Here is an 18884-nt window from a genome sequence, read left to right on the forward strand (position 1 = left end):
ATGTCAACGGCTCATTTTCCTCACCTCGTTCTACTTCCTGTGGAATTCCACAGGGGAGTTGTCTTGGTCCTCTATTATATTATATACACAAATGATCTTCCATTAGTACTAACCAACTCAAATGCACACATAGAAATGCCATCAAATGGGGGTCCATGGACTAATGCATGTCACACTGGCGGTCCGTGACACTGCTAGATTTGTAAAAATCTATGGGGTCCCTGGCATATCTCTTCAAATGGGGGTCTGCGGGCTAATTATTGTCAATTTGGGGGTCCTTGACATGAAAAAGTTTGGGGACCACTGGCCTGTAGTGAGCTTGCAGATCAGCTATTTTCTGAGAACAGGTTGTATATCAATATCTACAAGGGACGTTCAATATTTAGGGACGTTCCAATTCCAAGGGTGATGATTTATCTCCCTACCCCTTGACACTCATTATCTAGGGGCAAGGGGAAGGGCCAAGGGATAAGGGCTAGGGCCAAGGGATGAGGGGTAGGGTTAAAAAAGGAATTGGGAAAGGGCCTAAAAATGGGACCCAATCTCCCTGCTTGAGACTCAGCATCAAGGGTTGGATTGGGGGTAAGTCCCTGCTTCATGTCCAGGGGGTGTACTTGTACATCAAGCTGCCTCACGCTACAGAAACAGGAGATAGGCTCCTGCCCTATGGACCTCATGGCTCGGCAAGGCTACTTACTTACTATGAAACAGACACGGGTGAACTGCATAACAGAATGGGATGGCCCACAGCACTTGAATTTCTGCATTGATTTCTAAAATAAAAACATATAATAAACCAGTAAACATAAAGAATAAATTAACATTAGTTCGCGAGAAACATCAGGTCAACACAAGATACAAAGACACAAAGTAATGTATGTTCTACCAAAAATAAAAACTAGTATGGGAAGCCGATCTTTTATTTTTAGGGCAGTTAAATTATGGAACTCATCATTATAGCTGGGATTGCTTTTATTGATTCACTATTATGTTGTGATTTCTGTTTAGCTTTGTTCTTTTAGTTCTAGTTTCTGTGTTGGTATGCGGTCAGGTTTTCAGCTGGCTCAGGGAAGAGGACGACCCTGCCATGCATAGTCCACTATAGATAGGTGAATGAACTGTATCTGTCTGTGGGCAGGCATATTCTGTGCCTGTGTGTGTGTGCGGTTGTATGAGTTGAGGATTAGGTATCTGAAATGTATTTTTGAAATGCAATGTACTATTTTGTAATGTAATATAATGTATTCTGTAATGTATTTATTTATTTCTGGACTCTTGGAAGATTAGCCGAAAGGCTAAAAGAGATCCAAATAAAAATCAAATCAAATCAACCAAGCATATATGTACATACAAAAATCACACCCGTGTGAACTGAGTGGTGCAACTCCGTGTGGGGGTCCTCGGAACTTCCAGACCCACAGGAACGCGCCCAGGTTGCCAGTCCGGTTCCGGTGAGCTGCGTCACGCGTCCGAAACGGTCGAGAAATAGGTTATGACATAGTCACAGGTTAGGACATAGGGACATTGCTGTTCCTTGGAGTGGTTGCACCACTCAAAAAAATCACACCCATGTGAAGTGAAAGGCACTCTAATCACCGTACATCATCATGCTTAGAAATAGACACTATGCCTATTTGCTCAGACACTGACGTAAAATTAACCAGTCATTGTCAATGGGAATTTAATGTTTGTGTAGGACAAAAATAGGCACACTCAGATGTAGATATAGGATGTATTGTTCACAGTAGTTATGGGGTAAATACAACACATCTTTGATAACATTTCTGTAATGATAAAAAGCACACAGAGGACCTGTAGTGTTGAAACCTTTATTAAACCAAGAAAACAAACACATTATAAATATTTCCATCACCCTAACCCTAACTAAGGTATAAAAGGGTTTCTTTAAAGGGACACTTCACCCTTTTTGCAAAAAGAAATAATATGTTAATGACGTTTAGAAGATTTAGAACACTTTCCTGGGGGTCTTTATGTGTGTAATATGTGGTTTTAGATATTTTAGATTTTAGCAGTGAGCCCAGTGTCTCTGATGTCATCGACACTGGGCTCGCTTCCTTCCTGGACTACAATTCCTATAATGCTTTGGTGCACTGCTCCTCCTTGTGGATAGTGGGAGGGCTGTCTTACTGAGACAACATGTAGTCCAGGAAGTAAGTGAGCCCAGTGTCGATGGCCTCACTGGGCACTGGGCTCACTGATAAAATCTAAAATATCTAAACCCACATATTACACACATAAAGACCCCCAGGAAAGTGTTCTAAATCTTCTAAGCGTCATTAACATATGTTTCTGTGTCCCTTTAAGTTCCGAAAAAAACACCTCAATACAGACACTAATTTCTGTAGACTATAAACAATCAAAGTAATACAAAAAAACTAACTCAACAGTCTCTGGAATCGACCATATTATGTACTATGATAATGTAACAATGTAAAGAACACACATGTCAACACACAGTGAACAGCTACACAAACCCAGCAGCTTGTCAGCACTTTACTGCACCATAATTTACTGCATATCAATGAACATAATAATTATTGCATAAATATTAATGAATATGACTTGTTAAAATCCTGACCAATGTGGACACACACACTGATGCTCATATTGTACTACCAGTAACCTATGAGCTGGAGGGAATAATGCAAGAGAAAATAAACATGACATTCCACAATGTTGAATAGAAAATAAGATCCATACACAAAAATACATCACAATAAACTATTAATGTGTGTTTTATTCAGTCATGTTTGTCAGATTATGTAATTCCTCTGCTTTTGAATCATTGTCATCCTAGATTAGACTGCCTGATCATATGTGACTAAATTTGACTGAGGGACTGCCATTGGAGTTTTTTTGAATTTTCGTTTTTTCACGTCATATTAAAGCAGGGAATCATATCAAATTGACATATTGGTTGTTCAGTTTGACCCACCAGTTTTGGAGATATGGTTTATAGAGTATTGTCTTGCAGAAAACAATAAGTTGTGAAAACAGGCTTGAAAGGTTCACTTCTGTGGTCTCTAACATTACACCTAGCTACATGTTTAAGCATTTATTTCATATTTTCATGTCGATTTCAGCTCTGACACTTATTTCAGACATGCTCTATTATGTGAAGAGTCTGCCTGTGCTATTAACTCAACAAAAAAAACTCCTCTGGTGAAAAGCTGGAATTTGCGCGATGGCAGTCTCTCAGTCAAATCTGGTGACATATGTCATACACTAAAGGCTTGTGAGCACTTTACTGCATATCAATGAACATAATTATTGCATGAATGTTAATGCATATGACTTGTTAAATACTGACAAATGTGGACACACACTGATGCTCATATTGTACTACCAGTAACCTATGAGCTGGAGGGAATAATGCAAGATAAAATAAAAATGAAATCATGTTGAATAGAAAATAACATCCATACACAAGATACAAATTAAACTCCATCACAAGATACTATTAATGGGTATTTTATTCTGTCATGTTGATACTGTCAGATAACACATGTAATTCCTCTGCTTTTGCATAAATCATCCTGGATTAGACATTATGTCTTAAACTAAAGGCTTTTAGCCTGTATGAATCATCATGTGTGTTTTTAGATGACCTGCCTGAGTAAAGCCTGTACCACAAACTGTACAAGAGAATGGCCTTTCGCCTGTATGAATCCTCATGTGTCTTTTTAGATTACTTGCGTTAACACAGCCTTTACCACATACTGTACAAGGAAATGGCTTTTCACCCGTATGAGTCATCATGTGTGATTTTAGATGACCCGTCCGAGTAAAGCCTGTACCACATACTGTACAAGGAAATGGCTTTTCGCCTGTATGAGTCCTCATGTGTACTTTTAGACTACCCGTCACATTATAGCCTTTACCACAAACTGTACAAGAGAAGGGCTTTTCACCTGTATGAGTCATCATGTGTGTTTTTAGATGACCCGTCATAGTAAAGCCTTTACCACATACTGTACAAGTATAGGGCTTTTCGCCTGTATGAGTCCTCATGTGCACTTTTAGACTACTCGTCTCAATAAAGCCTTTACCACATACTGTACAAGATAATGGCTTTTCGCCTGTATGAATGCTCATGTGTGTTTTTAGATTACCCGTCACAGTAAAGCCTTTACCACATACTGTACAAGAGAATGGCTTTTCACCTGTATGAATCATCATGTGTGTTTTTAGATTACTTGTGTTAAGACAGCCTTTACCACATACTGTACAAGAGAATGGCTTTTCACCTGTATGAGTCATCATGTGTGTTTTTAGATTACCCGTCACAGTAAAGCCTTTACCACATACTGTACACGAAAATGGTTTTTCGCCTGTATGAATCATCATGTGTCTTTTTAGATGTGCCTTTAGATTAAACATTTTGCCACACTCTGTACAGCTAAAAGGTTTCTTCCCTGTGTGACTCCTCATGGAGTCAGGATGTTTTGATGATTTCAGGTCCTGGGACAGCTTGTGCTGTCCTCCCACATTTTGTGTGTTTTGTGATTTCAGTGTGTTTAAAGCTGACTGATCTGTCCTAGTCTCCTCCAACTCATCACTGTCTTCAGTGTCAGATTCAGAACAATGTGAAGAGAGGAGCTGCTCATCACTAGTTGGTTGTGATGTTCCACAGTCCTCTACATCAGCTTGTGTTTTCATGTGTTCAGTTGAGGTGCCGGCTACAGGCTCTGTCTCTCTGTTTTCATCATCATCATCTTCACTTTTCACTGCTAGTAATGTCAATGTTGACCCACCAGCCTCTTCTGGTCTTTGAAGTAGCTCCTCCTGTTCTTCTTTAATGTGTGGAGGTTGTGGTTCCTCCTGGGCCAGACTGGAGCTCCTCTCCTCTTCAGGTGGAGCCTCCACTTTACACACAGGGAGGTGCAGAAAGTCTAGAAAAAAATAATACAAAGAGACTCTATAACAGGTTTGAATCTAGTAGTGGCTGTAAGAGGTATCAACAGATTGAAAAATTTAACATTGAAATGTGACGGTGAACTGACTGTGCTGTAAATAGTGTGGCCGTTGTTTGTTTACATTGCAGCACTCTCATAGAAGATGTGAGACGAGCTGAATGAGAGGTAGTCATTATCATAGATATATATGAGAAAGGCTAGATGACACGTCCCCGCTGCTGGCCAATGGAGAGTGACGTTATAGAAGGGGTAGATGACTCGCCCCTGCTGCTGGCAAATGGGGAGGGACGTTATAGAAAGGCTAGATGACTCGTCCCCGCTGCTGGCCAATGGAGAGTGACGTCGCCGCATGTCGGCCATCTTGCTAAAGGTAGCTCGCCCACTCACAGCATTGTGTCTGTGTAGCATGTACTTGAGTGGTGCAAACCACTTCAACAACCAGCTTTGTCTGTACCCGTGTACCTGTACGTGTACCTGTACGTGGGACCCAAAGATATGAGCATGGTTACTATGGTCACTGACATTACGTCAGACCACAGCTGATCAGGCTATATAAGACCTTGCACCAACAGTTTGGTTTGTTATAAACGTCAGATGATACTGCATACTTATAATGGACTTTCATATAAAAAGGATTTAAGCAGATAAGCATCCTGAATCATAGCCATGTTGATGGCGTTTGTAATAAACCAACCCATTTGTAAATCTGTCAAGATTTCAGCGAGTTAAGAGTATTTTTGTTTGGGCTGATTACCAGCTACCATAGAACGTACCAGAAAAGTTCACTGTAGCAAGATGGCCGACTGGTGAACGACGCCTTTTTTCTCACTGGTACCCGTTCCAGAGACCATATTACACCAGTCCTCCGTGACCTTCACTGGCTCCCAGGCAAACAAAGAATCCATTTCAAAACACTCCTGACCACCTACAAAGCACTTAACAACCTGGCTCCCCTCCAAACCTTCAAAACATGGATGCACCTGGGACGTATCCTCAGTGATGTATCCCAAGGTCATCAGGGTTTCGGGTCTCCCAACATCATACCCCTCACTCAGGTGACCCAGCCGGGGTGATCAAGTCCCGACTTACGTCCCAGTAGTTACCCTCGATCAGTCCCATTAGGGAAAAACCAGGGCCACACAATTCGTTCTTCCTGAACTACTCTGCCAGGACTGGGAGGTACCATTCTGGCGCGTGGAAGGACTAGGCTCTGTGGGTTGACTCCTGTCCGGGCCCCTCCTACGTCTCACCAGGTCCACTCCTGCTCTCACTAGGTCAGGCCCTGTGCGTTGCACCAGACTCCCAGCACCAGGCACTTTATTCAGGAATGGTGGATTCTCGAGCCGCAACGGTTCCGCAGGCTCCACCTTGCTTTTGGTGGTGCCGCAGGCTCCGCTTGAGGCTTGAATGGCCCTCCTAAAGGCCTCACCGTGGGTTTGTTGGGCTTCTTCCTCATGGAAGACACAGGCTAGGGCGCCAACCCATACTGCTCCCGGGTGCCGTCTACTTTCTGGCTGCCACCCGTCTCTCCGGTGGTCACCAGACTATTCCTGGTTGTCACGTAGTCTATTCCTATGAGTCACTATAAATAGAATAACTAAAACAAAACACATACATACATGGATGCACCTGGGACGTATCCTCAGTGATGTATCCCAAGGTCATCAGGGTTTCGGGTCTCCCAACATCATACCCCTCACTCAGGTGACCCAGCCGGGGTGATCAAGTCCCGACTTACGTCCCAGTAGCTACCGTCGATCAGTCCCATTAGGGAAAAACCAGGGCCACACAATCCGTTCCTCCTGAACTACTCTGCCGGGACTGGGAGGTACCATTCTGGCGCGTGGAAGGACTAGGCTCTGTGGGTTGACTCCTGTCCGGGCCCCTCCTACGTCTCACCAGGTCCACTCCTGCTCTCACCAGGTCAGGCCCTGTGCGTTGCACCAGACTCCCAGCACCAGGCACTTTATTCAGGAATGGTGGATTCTCGAGCCGCAACGGTTCCGCAGGCTCCACCTTGCCCTTGGTGGTGCTGCAGGCTCCGCTTGAGGCTTGAATGGCCCTCCTAAAGGCCTCACCGTGGGTTTGTTGGGCTTCTTCCTCACGGAAGACACAGGCTGGGGCGCCAACCCATACTGCTCCCGGGTGCCGTCTACTTTCCGGCTGCCACACGTCTCTCCGGTGGTCACCAGACTATTCCTGGTTGTCACGTAGTCTATTCCTATGAGTCACTATAAATAGAATAACTAAAACAAAATACATACATACATGGATGCACCTGGGACGTATCCTCAGTGATGTATCCCAAGGTCATCAGGGTTTCGGGTCTCCCAACATCATACCCCTCACTCAGGTGACCCAGCCGGGGTGATCAAGTCCCGACTTATGTCCCAGTAGCTACCCTCGATCAGTCCCATTAGGGAAAAACCAGGGCCACACAATCCGTTCCTCCTGAACTACTCTGCCGGGACTGGGAGGTACCATTCTGGCGCGTGGAAGGACTAGGCTCTGTGGGTTGACTCCTGTCCGGGCCCCTCCTACGTCTCACCAGGTCCACTCCTGCTCTCACCAGGTCAGGCCCTGTGCGTTGCACCAGACTCCCAGCACCAGGCACTTTATTCAGGAATGGTGGATTCTCGAGCCGCAACGGTTCCGCAGGCTCCACCTTGCCCTTGGTGGTGCAATTTGCTTTACCCAGCTAACCCTTTTCAATGTTTTTAATGTTTTTAGCTCTTAGTGTTTATTTATTTTTCCTAATAAAGTAGTTTTTATTTTTGTTGTTACCCCTGCCCCCCATGTAAAGCATCTTTGTTTACTCAGAAAAGCGCTATACGAGTTTGAGATATTATTATAATATGTCTATGGTCATTATTATTTATTGCATCTAGCCTTTATGTCTATGGTCATTATTATTTATAAAGTAAAAGTAGTAGTAAAAGTTAATAGTAAGCCTTGCCGAGCCATGAGGCCCATGGGCAGGAGCCTATCTCCTGTTTCTGTAGCGTGAGGCAGCTTGATGTACAAGTACACCCCCTAGACATGACGCTAGTATATCGCAGGGACTTACCCTTGATGCTGAGTGCCAAGCAGGGAGGCACTGGGTCCCATTTATATAGTCTTTGGTATGACCCGGCCGGGGATAGTTAATAGTATACTGAAGTAGAATTAACTGCAAAGCTTCAGTGAACGCATTAATACATTTACAACCAAACCATCGTCCCATTCAGAATACATTTAGATCAATGCATCGATGTAGTCACATTGTTAATGCTTAAGTCGATAACCGATTCATATTGGTTCATATATTTTCACCTTCAGTACCGACCCACTGTCACCAATAAAATAAATAGACATCTTTACACCCTCAGTACCGACCCACTTTCACCAATAAAATAAATAAAGACATCTTTACACCCTCAGTACCGACCCACTTTCACCAATAAAATAAATAAAGACAGATTGCTTTAAACTTACTGGGATCCATGTGGTCTTCAGGTTCATGTTTAAGGTAGTCTTCAGGTTCCTGTTTAAGGTGGTCTTCAGGTTCCTGTTTAAGGTGGTCTTCAGGTTCCTGTTTAAGGTGGTCTTCAGGTTCCTGTTTAAGGTGGTATTCAGGTTCCTGTTCAAGGTGGTCTTCAGGTTCCTGTTCAAGGTGGTCTTCAGGTTCCTGTTCAAGGTGGTCTTCAGGTTCATGTTCAAGGTGGTCTTCAGGTTCCTGTTTAAGGTGGTCTTCAGGTTCCTGTTCATGGTGGTCTTCAGGTTCCTGTTTAAGGTGGTCTTCAGGTTCCTGTTTAAGGTGGTCTTCAGGTTCCTGTTCAAGGTCGTCTTCAGGTTCCTGTTTAATATAACCAGTCGTGGCTGGAGAACTGATCTTCACCTGCAGACTGGACTCCACACACTGCTCTAAAATGAAGGAATACAATAAATACTTTAAAGATGGAGTGCCACATAGGGCTGGGTGCAATAACCGCAATATCACCATACCGCCGGTATGTAACGCATACCGCGGTGTCGGGTTCATTAACGCGTTTTTTTTTAATTTAATTTATTTAAACTTTTTTTATATAGGCCTACGGGTGCATATGGTGTTGTATAAAATTAAAACAAAAGTTTACCATAATAAACAAGTATCATTGTTTAGTGTCTGATTATTTATGAACATATCATGAATCATGATGCTAGACTAGGCTAACCTGTATGGTATTGGCTTCGCGTTCGGGGGCGGGATTGTGTCGGCTCCTTAATAGCAGACCCACAAGCTAAGATCGCCTCTCGACTCGAGGCAGTGTTAGCTTGTAAATCAGTTATCTTGAGCAAGACACGGACAGGGACAGTCCATTATAAAACGTATGGGGGGTTTCTTGTGTGTGCCACTGCCTGTCTGAGTTGAGTCGACCAATCCAGTCAACTTCCGCTCAACGTGTTTCTCCTCTCCAAACAATAAATGGCAACTGGAGGTGGAGGTGTTGTTGTCGATATAACGAAATTGATTACTAAGCCAAATGTCACAGCGTCTATTTGGAAATATTTTGGGTTTATACCAGACGACAACGGCAAGCCAAAAAATGTGGATGAGGTTATTTGCCGCATCTGTGGCGCCAAGATTCCTGCTCGTCGTGGAAATACAACAAACCCCAGGACGCATCTCAGAGTAAGCCATCCTGCAAAGTTTGCTGAGTCGAAGCACGGCGCCGATGGCGGCGAAAGCAGTTCTACTTCTGGAAATGAAGGACATAGCAGGCGACAGCTAGGAGTCTCCGAGTCCTATGCTAGAGTGGCAAAATACGAGCGAGACAGCAACCGATGGCTTGCATTACTACGGATAATGGAGCCAACATAGTTGCTGCTATTCGAGACCTTGGGTGGGCATGGCTAAACTGCTTTGGCCACAATTTGCATTTGGCTGTAACCAATGCATTGAAGGCGGAGGATGCCAGGACATCCCGAGCACTCGGCATGTGCAAAGGTCTCGTGAGAACCTTTTCAAAAAGCTGGATAAAAAAGAAAAAGCTCAGGGAAACACTGAAGGACCTCAACCCAAACCTTGCAACTCCTGCCAAAGGTTTAGTCATGGTGAGTTAAAGTTGTTCTTAATTTCATATTTCTTAATCAATAGTCAATAGTTATCTACGTATTTTATTAAATATATAGGCCTAATATAATAATGGGAATCTCAAAGTGATACAATGAGCAAATGCAAAAAAATAAAAGTATATACGTTAAATAAAATCACACCCGAGTGAAGTGAGGGGCGCTAATATATTAACTCATGTTGCTATGGTTGGGTGATGTAATGGTGATGTAAAACAAACACGGACAAAATAAACATTAAACTCTGCTCGTCACCTGGCCTGACGCAGAACAGGCTCATAGCGCCCTCTATAGGTATTTTAACGACTACAGTCATGTCCCTGTTTTTGTGTTGTATCATCATTATCATGTGTAAATGATCAAACAGCTTTCTATTAATTTATTAGTAGGGGATCTAATACTACTTTTGCTTTTACTAATGCTGTTTGCTGTTTTTTTTTGTTTTTTTTTTCCACAGGATTGCCCTACCAGGTGGGGTTCTACACAGAAAATGTGTAAACGTATTTTGGACCAACTGCCAGCCATCGAAAAGGCGTTGGAGGGTGACAAGAAAAGCCTCAACTACGTTCCTAAGTGGCAGAGCCAAGGTGTGCTGGAGTCAATAAATGCAGCACTGAAGCCAGTAGCTGAATTCACAGATTCCCTCTCTGAGGAGAACTCAGTCACAGGCTCTTCTGTGAAACCAGTGTTGCAGCTGTTAAACGAGGAAATTCTCGCAACGACTGAGCCACAAGACACCGAGTTAACGGTAAACCTGAGGAAGAAGATGCTTGATGTCTTGAATGCGAAGTACGCAGACCCTAAACTACAGCATTTGTTGGCAAAGGCATCGTTTCTTGATCCCAGACACAAGGGCTGCATCCCAGCTGATGAAGTGAAAGATGTCATACTCGAAGAGATATTAGCCGAAATGGCTGACGAAGAGAGGCTCAGGCGTGATGATGATGGTGCCATGCCCAGGGCCAGGGCCAGGGCCTCAGATGGAGATGATGATGATGATGCCCCTCCACGTGCACCACCTCCTATCAAAAAGAGGACTCTGGCTGACCTTCTGAGCCAACGGAAACAAAGGGCCTCCATTCCGATCCCCAAGAGAATCCGTGCAGACACAGAGCTCACGAGATATATCCAGGAGGAAGCCATTGATGATCATGATGATCCGCTCATCTGGTGGAAGCACAATGAGGCCAGATTCCCTCTCTTGTCCAAGCTTGCCAGAAAGTACATGACCGTATGTGCTACAAGCACTGCGTCGGAGCGTGTGTTCAGTGCTGCTGGCAGGGTGGTGACACCAATGAGGGCCTGCCTTAAGCCAGAAAAAGTCAACATGTTGGTTTGCCTGGCAAGGAACCTGAAAAGTGAACGTGAGGCTAGAAAAAGATCAGCCAAAGCTGCCTTGCGTGCCTAGTTAGATGGGCTATTTCATGTCAAGGACATTATATTATGTTCTTGGAACATATGTTTCGTTTTATTTACTTACTTACTTACTACTTTACTTGAAAAAGAGCAGCCAAAGCTGCCTTGTGTGCCTAGTTAGATGGGCTATTTCATGTCAAGGACATTATATTATGTTCTTGGAACATATTTGTTCTGTTTTATTTACTTACTTACTTACTACTTGTTTACTTACTTACTTACTACTTACTACTTGAAAAAGAGCAGCCAAAGCTGCCTTGTGTGCCTAGTTAGGATGGGCTATTTCATGTCAAGGTCTCAAGGACATATTATGTTCTTGGAACATATTTGTTCCATTTTATTTACTTACTTACTTACTACTTTACTTGAAAAAGAGCAGCCAAAGCTGCCTTGCGTGCCTACTGCCTAGTTAGATGGGCTTTATGTTCCCATTTCGACCTGAGGACGATTCTACAAAATGTGTTCTAAATCCTGGCAGTTTTCAGAAAATCCTATGTTTCTATATCAGTGCCACTGATATAGATGATTATTCAGTGGTTTTCATTTTCAAACTATTTCATGTCAAAGTCCAAGGACATTATATTATGTTCCTGGAACATATTTGTTCTGTTTTATTTACTTACTTACTTTACTTACTACTTTACTTGTTGTTGCATTATACTGTGAATTTGCACTACACCCTACAGCAGAGCATTGCACTATATTGCCTAAATGGCTGTTTTTTGTTTTGTTTGTTTGTGCTTGAACATATTTTTGCACTGAAATAATTCTTTTTTCAAAGAATTGTTGTGATACTGTGAGACTGTGACTGACTTTGCAATTTGCATTTACTTTGTTTCTGCTGAATTTGCTCTGCAGCAGCAGAAGTGCACTGTCTGTGACCTTACTTGATACTGTACTAGTCTAGTAGGCTTACTAGGCTAGACTAGTTCTGCACTAAATTTGCCTATGCCTTTTTTTTGTTTTTTTATTGTTGTGCTGCTGTTCAATGGCTAATGGCTATGAATAAATCGTATTTGGAAATTGTTGGTTCATGTTAATGACTTTAATGTAAATATCTCCAGTATACAATTACAGACAGTGTATAATGTTTTGTATAGCCTAAAGAACGTCAACTGGCAAAACTTTACTTTACTGGTAAAATGTCGCCATCTATTGCTTATATTAAATAAGCAGTAGATGGCGACATTTTACCATCTCCCAAGAATCGCATGGTCTATGGAATTGCTCTTTTCTTTTTTCGACTTAGCTATTTATATTTCGCACGGTATCGCACCTATAGCATTCACAGGTTTGTTCATGTTGAATTGATTGATTTGAAATAGCTTGGCTCGGAGTACATCACCATTATAATGTAATACTTCCGCGTATCACCTGTCAAAAAAGCTGATCTACAAGCTCACCTCCGAGCTTGGAGATCTGCCATTTCCGGCGGTATGGGGGCGGTATGGGGGCCGACAATAAGTGCGGTAATAAAACTCCCATACCGCCCCAGCCCTAGTGCCACAATATTTTTCCAGTTTTTCACGTGTCTATGAGGTGACAGCACTTCATTAGACCCCCTGGTGTGTTTCGTATGTGCAATGGTGTATTCGCTTTGTATTTAGGGTGTCTTCCTGGAGGCTGGAACCCTTGACAGTCAATGAAATAAACACTGATGTGTGTCGTAAGTGTGACGTATAATTAGCGCACGCACCCACGCACCTCCCCCTATATTCTTTATTACGACAACCTCTGTGGGCAGAGATGCCACATACACAAGTGTGCATTTTGAACACAGCGGCGGCAGGGTGCTCTGAGTCTGTACCAAACTGTGTGACAGCTGTCAGTCATTTGATTTTGACACATTACCAGCTGACAGCAGGCGTGAGCAATGGCTGAATTAAGCAATATTACACGAGAGGGTGTTCTTTATCGTCATTAATGCACGCCTGCGGTGCCGTAGGAACTCGCCAGAAAGTAGCAGGTCATAACATGTCGCTTGTTAGATTAGAATCGATAAAGTGATATTTGATTTTATAATACCTGCGAGAGTGTCACAGCTCATCTCCCAGTCTAGTAAGGTCAATGATGACACATCAGCCTCCTCCTCCTGTTCCTCTTTAATGTGTGGAGGTTGTGGTTCCTCCTGGACCAGACTGGATGTCCTCTGATGTTGTGGAGGTTGTGGTTCCTCCTGGACCAGACTGGATCTCCACTTCTCATATTCAGATGAAACCTCTTTACACACAGACAGAAGGAGGAGAGAATAGGTTAGCATCAGCTCAACAACTCAAATGCTTTTTTATCATGTCAGGATGACATTGTTTAAAAAACACAAGTAGAGGCTCCTGGAATAGGCAAGCCTGTGTCTGTGTGTCCGCACTTGTTTTGTTTTTTTACTTCATCTGAACAACAACTATTCTCTATGAGGCAATAAGGGCCTTTCTCTGCCTCACCCCTTTCATTTGTTTATATTGTGTTTAGGATCCAAGATGGCCGCAGCACCAGGAGGGGGTGGGGCGGAGGTGAGGGGGTGGGGTCGACATATGCCCTTACTGGGCTGCGTTCACACATTCAAGACACCAGTCTTGTGTCTGCGTTTAATGGCTGCTCCAATGCATTTCCAATGGAAGCCCATATGGTTTGACCAAACATTTTGTTTGATGGGGAGGAGGGGGGCAGAACACATCCATCAAAGCTGTGTTCAGACACAAGGCAAGTGTCTTGAATGCAGCCCAGTAAGGGCATATGTTGACCCCGCCCACTCACCTCCGCCCCACCCCCTCCTGGTGCTGTGGCCATCTTGGAAACTAAACACATGGGAGAAGGGTGGGGCCGAGAAAGGCCCTTATTCTATGGGCAATATCGGTAGAAGGCGCAGTGGAGTAACTAAAGGTATTTATTTCCCGGTACAAATTATAAATTGTACCTGCAGTGTGTAGTTTGGTGTGTGTGTATGTGTGTGTGTGTGTGTGTAACTGGAATGTCTGGATGACATTAAAGCCTGGATGGCTTTACATTTTTTAAATTTGAATGAGAGCAAAACAGAGATTATGATTTTTAAACCCAGTCTTGCTGCAAATATGTCCGAAGTGGACCTCGGCCCCCTGGCACAATACATTAAACCCACCGTAACCAACCTTGGTGTAAGAATGGACAGTGATTTTTTAATGGATAAACAGGTGAATTTAGTTTTAAAATCCGCTTTTTTCCAGCTCAGGATTTTATCTAAGGTGAAGCCTTTTTAAACTTTTTTAGATTTTGAAAAAGTCATACATGCTTTTATCACTACCCGCCTGGATTACTGCAATGCACTTTATGTTGGGGCTAGCCAGGGCTGCATTTATAGATTGCAACTAGTGCAAAATGCTGCTGCACGCCTTCTGATAGGTACAAGAAGGCGTGACCACATTTCCCCCATTTTAGCTTCACTGCACTGGCTCCCTGTTTGTTTTAGGATCAAGTTTAAGATTTTATTGCTTGTTTTTAAATCCCTTAATGGGCTAGCACCTCCCTATATTTCAGATCTTTTAAAATTGTATGTCCCAGAAAGATCATTGAGATCAGCAAACAAACTTCTGCTGGAGGTCCCAAAGGCAAAACTGAGACTTAGGGGAGATCGTGCCTTTTCCGTAGCTGCCCCTAAACTGTGGAATTAACTCCCCCTCTCTGTAAAACTGTCCCCCTTTATCCCTATTTTTAAATCCCGTCTTAAAACACTTTTTTATTCCCAAGCTTTTACCCCAGAGTGAGTTATTTTTTATTTATTTTATTTTTATCTTTTGTTTTATTGTTTGTTTTGTTTTTCTCCACCCTGTTGTATATTTGTATCTCTATAATATGTTTTTGACAATGTTGTGCACTTTTATTTGTGTTTTTTGTTATGTTATGTAAAGCACTTTGGTCAACTCTGTTGTTTTTAAACGTGCTCTATAAATAAAGTTGGATTGGATTGGATTGGATTGCAGTGTGTAGTTTGGTGTGTGTGTGGGTGTGTGTATGTGTGCAGAGCCGGACTAACAATGGAACTAGGTGGAGCTTAAGCGCCAGGGCCCGAAGCTTGCAGGGCCCGGTACGAGACTATAGGTACAACTGTTGCTTCTGTCGAAAAATATAACGCAACACAGGAACCCCTGCTAGTGTTTTTGGTCTTCTCGTCTGACAGTTTCTGTAGCAGCCCGATACTAGCAGCAAGGGGGGGGCTTGGGGGGGTTCCCGACGGCTGCGCGTTGCTTCCTCCTCCGACAGAGGGGAAGCGAGTAAGCGACGCCGTCAGAAGCCCCCTCGCTCTAGAAGGCCCCCTCTCTCAGACCGACCAACGTGTGTTGTTGTTGCGACAATAACATAGCCTACAGCCTATGTAAGAGGAATATAAACACAAGACCTTGGCGTAAACATATTTACCCTGCTCTAATGCAACAAAAGTGTGTTCTTACATCCTCCATTTCACGATTTCAGCACTCGTGAGTAAATTAATGTAATTGCTAATTTGCTATTATGAAAGTTTTCAGTGACGTTGCGCCCACCACAACTTGGTTGCATTGTCGTCAATAATTAATCTGTCTTTAAAACGTTCTAATATTAATATAGCATATTGACATTGTCTGTTACACACGTTATATGGACCATGTAACAACAGCACTGTTTGCAAATGTAGCTACATTTGTTGGCCACAAAGACAATTTAGACAAAACATGCTGCTGCATGTTTATTGTTAATGACTGTATTAATAACCATAAAGTAATCTCCTAGTCCTAGCCGCAATTTGCAACTCTAGATTTTTTTATAATGGGATGAATCTAGAGTTGCAATACCCTCCATTGACTCCCCACTCATCATTTTGCGTTTGCGATCTGCTTGTCTTAAACGACGTTAAACTCACCAACATTGCAGCTGTAGTCCAAGCTTGAATTATTCTCTTTCAATCTGCCGAGCTTGTTTTTCATAAAAATCCCCCGTAGACATGTTATGAGCTACTTTCTGTCAAGAAATTCTGTGCAAGTGATTATTTTTCAAAGTGCTGGAGTTTGGAAGCGCTCGTCGTAAGTCACTGAACGTCCCTGCATGCATCTGTTTCGCATTTGCACATAATGCAGGAGGCAGCAGCGCGACCCCTTAAGACAAACGAGCGCTTCCAAACTCCAACATTTCTTCTTCTTGACAGAAAGTAGCTCATAACATGTCTACGGGGGATTTTTATGAAAAACAAGCTCGGCAGATTGAAAGAGAATAATTCAAGCTTGGACTACAGCTGCAATGTTGGTGAGTTTAACGTCGTTTAAGACAAGCAGATCGCAAACGCAAAATGATGAGTGGGGAGCCAATGGAGGGTATTGCAACTCTAGATTCATCCCATTATAAAAAAATCTAGAGTTGCAAATTGCGGCTACTCCTAGTCCTTACATAATAGTTTAGCAGAGACTGAAGTTGGAAAGGCTGTGCCCAGTGCGGCTGTGTCTTGTGTGTCAGCGGGCAGCGCAGGCAGTAGTGGATATGCGCTAAACGGCGAAATGCATGTTAATTAATTAATTAATTAATTGGCTGAATCTGTAGGGCCTTTTGATTTTGAGAAGCGCCAGGGCCTTGAGAGGGGTTGATCCGTCACTGTGTGTGTGTGTGTGTGTGTACCCGCAGTGTGTAGTTTAGTGTTGTGTCTAACACATACCTGCAGTGTGTAGATCGATGTCCATATCAAAATCAATGTCCAGCAGTTTGTTCTGTTTCTCCAGCAGAATCTCTAGTGTCTCCATCTCTCTCTGGAAGAGGCTGCACATCCACACCGCGGCCACACGGAGGCGCTCCAATACAAACACTCTGACATGATCATCAAGCTTCACACAACAAACATCAGGACCACGCTGCTGTTTGTCCAAAACACACAATATGTCCTCTCCCACCACTGACGTCATGTGTTCATGTATCTTCAGCCGTACAGCCATTTGACTCGTTTTACCTCCTTTAGGAGACATTTACACCAAATAGACTCTCTTCGAAACTACTGCTGTTTCCTTGGCTTCAACGCTGACAAATTGAACTCGATGCTGGGCTGAATGCCAAGAGATGATTTCGGGTCGTCACGTTTCAGTGACACCGAAGAACCGACTTAATGTAATATAAACATAGGCTATATAATGTGTAAATGTTTCTGTTCCTACTGTAATATAGAATGTGTGTTAAATATACTTATAACTTATAGGCAATAGTGTGTAAGAGACTATCTTCCAAACTACCCCTGTTTCCTTGGCTTCAACGCCGACAAATGGAACTCGAAGCTGGGCTGAATGAAGGAGGAAACACCGCTGGAGTCCCGAGGCCAGATGGCTTCAGTTGTTAAGACTCGGCCGTACCTTGAGCTAGCTCTCCTGGCGTGGCTGCTCCAGAGAGTTGGAGATCGGGGGTCGATTCCAGCTCAGGGTGATAAACGTTACGTTGTTAAATATACTTACAACTTATAGAATGTGGAAAATGTCTCTTTTCTCTAGATGAGGATCAACAAAGAGCTTCTCTCCGATTCCGCCATTACGCTGAAAACACACGTTCACACAACACGCATCGACTTCCGGTTCAACCGACGAACCGGAAGTCGATGTCACACCGAGCATGCGCCGCTGCCTCTATGCTGCCACCTGGTGGAGGAGGTGTGTAACTGTTACTGAATACATGATTGTGCCTTCCACTAGCTTCAGGAATAACATGAATGTTAAACAATGTTACTGAATACATGGATGGTGATTGATGATTGACATTCTTTATTTATAGGAATACTAAACCCTTATCTCGTTTAAAGAGCACACCACCAATAAGCCATGAAACAACAGGTAACAGAGTATGTGGAATGCGACATCGTGAAAACATAATCTTCTTCCCACTCTGCATGGAAGTGATATGTTTTAGGCTTCTTTGCCGCACGCATCTTGATATATGATTGATATCCTTTTGATTTGTTTAATTGTTAACAACACAACAGACCATGCAGACTTGATCTTGATATATGATTGATATCCTTTGAATTTGTTTAATTATTGTCAACACAATGCAGTGCCTTGAAAACAAGGCACTGCATTGTGTATGTTTTTTTGTTTTCTTTCTCCTTGTTCCATGGCAGCTAGTGGCAGGCGGTCTACCTGCGCAGCGCTTGCGATCGACGTAATGGGCATCCCTGATCTACCACATCTGGAGGCATGATCATTGAGAGCCCCACTCTCCTCCATGCAGGGATTTCTCAGGTCCTCAAAAGGCATCCACCAGTGCCAGCACATCTGTCTAAAAAATAATTATGCAGCCTCTGAATGTTTAATAATGCACAAAATTACCTTGCAGCCAGCTGGCCTTTTTGCGTATTGTTCATGACGGCTCCATTCTTCTGACTTATAGAGGGTATGCGCGTGACATCATCATCATACCCGGAAGTTATGCGGGAATGCCTACTGAGTGGCAAAACACTACTTTCTGGCCTTG

At 43.2% G+C, this 18884-nt stretch overlaps 1 protein-coding gene across 2 annotated transcripts; it reads right to left on the reverse strand.

The window, feature by feature from the left end:
- Window positions 1–2740: 2740 nt before the first annotated feature.
- LOC306917702 (uncharacterized protein) lies at window positions 2741–17953 on the reverse strand. 2 transcript variants are annotated; one of them, XM_079530611.1, is made up of 5 exons: window positions 17092–17953; window positions 13470–13664; window positions 8412–8840; window positions 4269–4913; window positions 2741–4184 (listed from the first exon to the last, which is right to left on the reverse strand). In XM_079530611.1, exons 1-5 carry the CDS (start codon window positions 17393–17395, stop codon window positions 3592–3594), a joined length of 2166 nt encoding a protein of 721 aa, XP_079386737.1. In that variant the 5' UTR covers window positions 17396–17953; the 3' UTR covers window positions 2741–3591. The 2 variants fall into 2 exon arrangements, with proteins under 2 accessions (XP_079386737.1, XP_079386736.1); XM_079530610.1 differs by having other exon boundaries at window positions 2741–4913.
- Window positions 17954–18884: the final 931 nt, after the last annotated feature.

This window comes from Electrona antarctica (assembly GCF_951216825.1).
Source record: "Electrona antarctica genome assembly, contig: SUPER_24_unloc_1, whole genome shotgun sequence".
NCBI lineage: Eukaryota > Metazoa > Chordata > Actinopteri > Myctophiformes > Myctophidae > Electrona > Electrona antarctica.

Coding starts and splice junctions, on each gene's coding strand:
- LOC306917702 (XM_079530610.1), bottom strand. CDS start 17,395: ATGTCTCCTAAAGGAGGTAAAACGAGTCAAATGGCTGTACGGCTGAAG. Junction 13,665..17,091: donor CATCGATCTACACACTGCAG/GTATGTGTTAGA, acceptor CTGTGTGTAAAG/AGGTTTCATCTGAATATGAG. Junction 8,841..13,469: donor GAGCTGTGACACTCTCGCAG/GTATTATAAAAT, acceptor CCTTCATTTTAG/AGCAGTGTGTGGAGTCCAGT.